Raw genomic sequence first — 3,499 nt, forward strand, 5'->3', positions numbered from 1 at the left:
ATTCAGGCTAGAGACCTGGAGCATCCAGACTAGAGACCTGGAGCATTCAGAGGATGGATGCTGACACACTAGATTCACAATAAGCAGCAACACAACACAAGTGCTGCCATACAATCACACAAAATACACAAATCTACTAAATGTCAAAAGTTTCTGAAACCAGATCACAGCATGGATTTTTCTCTCTTGGAGTCTGAATGTGGGATTACTGGTTACTGTCAGCTGCCGTACATGAAGCCACGCCCACTGCCACAAACCTGCCCCACCCTTCACAATAAAAGCCCAATAATGCAACAGTGCAAATGCCATAACGTGAATTACTTTATTTACAATTATTAACCAGAACATGGAAGTTGTAAATTAAAACAAAGCGCTAGATTTTTTTTTTTTTTTTTTACAATATTATTAAATTGCTTAATGGCCTTGAATGTTAAATGTCAGTTAATTCTATATAAAAATACAAAAAATGCACATCATACTGCTGAATATAAGATTAAGGATTTTTTTTTCTTAGAAAACAACTTAATTTAATGTAAAAAAAAAAAAAAGAAATTACAAAAAAACTTTAAAAAGTTGCCAAACACTTACTGTTGAATTAAAGTAAAAACACTTTGTTCCTCAAAGACTTCAGGACGTCTTGAACAGAACGATGCTGATCGTCTATTTCTGTTGTCCTGCAGCCACAGAGACCTTCACTGGTAAAACCTGCAGTGGGAGATCCAACCAATACACATTGTAAAAATATGGAAACATCCTCTCAGTGAAAGTGTGTCTGAAGGTGTGTATGTGTGTGTTAGTGTCAGCATCAGAGAACGACAGCTTTCCTCTGTTCCAGTCCAGATTCACTCTGATCCTCTGGAGCTTCTTCTGCACTACGAGAGCAGTATATTCATCTGATGGTGACTCTGCTGAGTAATTATCTTCACAGAAATCTATTCTCCATAATCCAGACCGTATGTATCCTTTCCTCTGAACAGACTCTGCTAACACACCCAATTCCCACCATGTATTGTCTCCAACCTCGACCTCCCAGCTGTGAGTCCCTGAGTTAAAACCCTCAGAGCCCAGAACAGAGAAGGAATAATAATCAAACCTCTCTGGATTATCAGGAAGCTGCTGTTCCTCTCCTGCTCTCAGACTGGTCAGATCTTCAGACAGGATGAGGACTGGACCAGCAGTGTTTGGGTCCAGAACAACAGGACTGTAGGAGGCCAGGTCCTTCATCTTGTTCCAGATGTTGAAGGCCAGGTTGCCCAGGTGTTTGGCCTGGTCTATCAGAGCTCCTGAGGGCAGCTGTGGATCCTCCAGCAGGGGGCGCTGCTGGACTCTTTCCACTGCAGCCTTGTAGTTGTGCAGGAATGAGACGTGTTCAGCTCTCAGCTCGTCCTCTGTGGCTCTGACTGTGTCTGAAAGAGCTGCTATCTCTCTGCTCAGAGCCTCCATCTTCTCCTTCATCATCTGACTCTTCTGCTCCTCTTCCTCCCTCAGTGCAGCCATCCTGGCCTCCTCTTCCTCTTCTAGAAACTGGTGAAGCTTCTTAAACTGCTCCTTAATCTGCGTCTCTGTGCGTCGGACCTGGACCTGAATGTGTTCTGCTGTTCGATCAAACTTCACTTTAACTTCTTTAAAACCCTTTAACTTCTCCTTTAAAGGCTCCAGAGTTTCCTGAAGTTCCTTCTTGTGTTGTTGTGTAGCTTCATCGATGGATCTGAATGTGTGGTTTTTGTGTTCTTCTGAGTCTATGCAGACGAGACACACTGGCTGCTGATGGTCCAGACAGAAGAGTTTGAGTTTCTCAGAGTGCAGACTGCAGAGAGGCTCTGAAGCTCTCTGATCTCTCTCCTGCAAGAAACTCTCACACAGGTTCTTTAACACCAGGTTACAAGGTGGTTCACTCATCGAAGATTTCTTACAAAGTGGACACTCTCTGGTTGGTTTCTCCATCCACCAGCTCTGCAGACAGTCTTTACAGAAGCTGTGGCTGCATGACAGGACGACAGGATCTTTAAAGATGTTGTGGCAGACAGAACAGCAGAGATCGTCCTCTAATCTGGAAGCCATTTAGTCTCTGAGTGAAGCTGAAAACACAGCAGACAAACAGCTCAGCCACTCCCTGTTCTCTCAAAGTTACTTTACTTTCCTGTAACTGTCCTTCAGTTTGTGGATTCAGCAGCTGGGTGAAGTGGAGCTGTTCCAGTATTCCCAGTAATCTCCTGAAGTCGTCCTCTTTCAGTCAAAGTGGAGGTTTTAGTCTGAAGCTGAATCTTATCGTCCGTCTCTCAGTGTTTGTGTGTGTGTGTGTGAATAACAGCCTGTTTACTGTTTATACTCGGTGAGTCAGCTGAGGGGCGGAGCTTTAACGCAACAGTTTATCAGGTCAAAGTCTCATTCCAAACTGGTTAATAATTGACCTGCAGATATCTGCAGACATGGTGTAACATTCAGTGTTTCTCCTGCAGTAAAATGTGTTATTGTGTCCTCTAGGATAATCACAGCCTCGTGAAACTTTACAACCACAAACTAGAGACCTGGAGCATTCAGACTAGAGACCTGGAGCATTCAGACTAGAGACCTGGAGCATCCAGACTAGAGACCTGGAGCATCCAGAGACTGGAGACCTGGAGCATTCAGACTAGAGACCTGGAGCATTCAGACTAGAGACCTGGAGCATCCAGAGACTAGAGACCTGGAGCATTCAGACTAGAGACCTGGAGCATTCAGACTAGAGACCTGGAGCATTCAGATTAGAGACCTGGAGCATTCAGACTAGAGACCTGGAGCATTCAGAGGATGGAAGGCTGACACACTAGATTCACAATAAGGGTTTTCTCAGCAGGCAACACAACACAAGTGCTCGACATATAATCGCACAAAATACACAAATCTACTAAATGTCAAGAGTTTCTGAAACCAAATCACAGCATGGATTTTTCTCTTTTAGTAACTAGTAATCCCACATTCAGACACTGTCAGCTGCTACACGTGAAGCCACGCCCACTGCCACTACAGGTACAGCTCCAAACCTGCCCCACCCTTCACAATAAAAGCCCACTAACGCATGAACAGTGCAAATGCCATAAAGTGAATTACTTTATTTACAATTATTAACCAGAACATGGAAATTGAAATCTGTAAATTTAAACAAAGGGACAGATTTTTTTTTACAATATTATTAAATTGCTTTATGGTCTTGAATGTTAAATGTCAGTTAATTCTATATAAAAATACGAAAAATACACATCATACTGCTAAATGTAAGATTAAGGAAACTTTTTGTTTTCTTAGAGTACAACTTTAAATTTAATGTAAAAAAAAAAAAAAGAGAAATTATAAAAAAATGTAAAGTTTTGTTACAAAAATTGTCAAACACTTACTGTTAAATTAAAGTAAAATCACTTTAGTTATTTTACAGAATGATATATTTTATCATCATGAGGACAACGTAGTCAAATGTTCCTCAAAGACTTCAGGAAGTCTTGAACAGAACAATGCTGATCGT

At 41.8% G+C, this 3,499-nt stretch overlaps 1 protein-coding gene across 1 annotated transcript; it reads right to left on the reverse strand.

Moving 5' to 3' along the window:
* Window positions 1-660: 660 nt before the first annotated feature.
* LOC131991605 (E3 ubiquitin-protein ligase TRIM39-like) lies at window positions 661-2,061 on the reverse strand. Its single transcript, XM_059357069.1, has one exon. The coding sequence runs from the start codon at window positions 2,059-2,061 to the stop codon at window positions 661-663; it is 1,401 nt and encodes a 466-aa protein (XP_059213052.1).
* Window positions 2,062-3,499: the final 1,438 nt, after the last annotated feature.

This window comes from Centropristis striata, chromosome 18 (assembly GCF_030273125.1).
Source record: "Centropristis striata isolate RG_2023a ecotype Rhode Island chromosome 18, C.striata_1.0, whole genome shotgun sequence".
Classification (NCBI taxonomy): Eukaryota; Metazoa; Chordata; class Actinopteri; order Perciformes; family Serranidae; genus Centropristis; species Centropristis striata.

Coding starts and splice junctions, on each gene's coding strand:
- LOC131991605 (XM_059357069.1), bottom strand. CDS start 2,061: ATGGCTTCCAGATTAGAGGACGATCTCTGCTGTTCTGTCTGCCACAAC.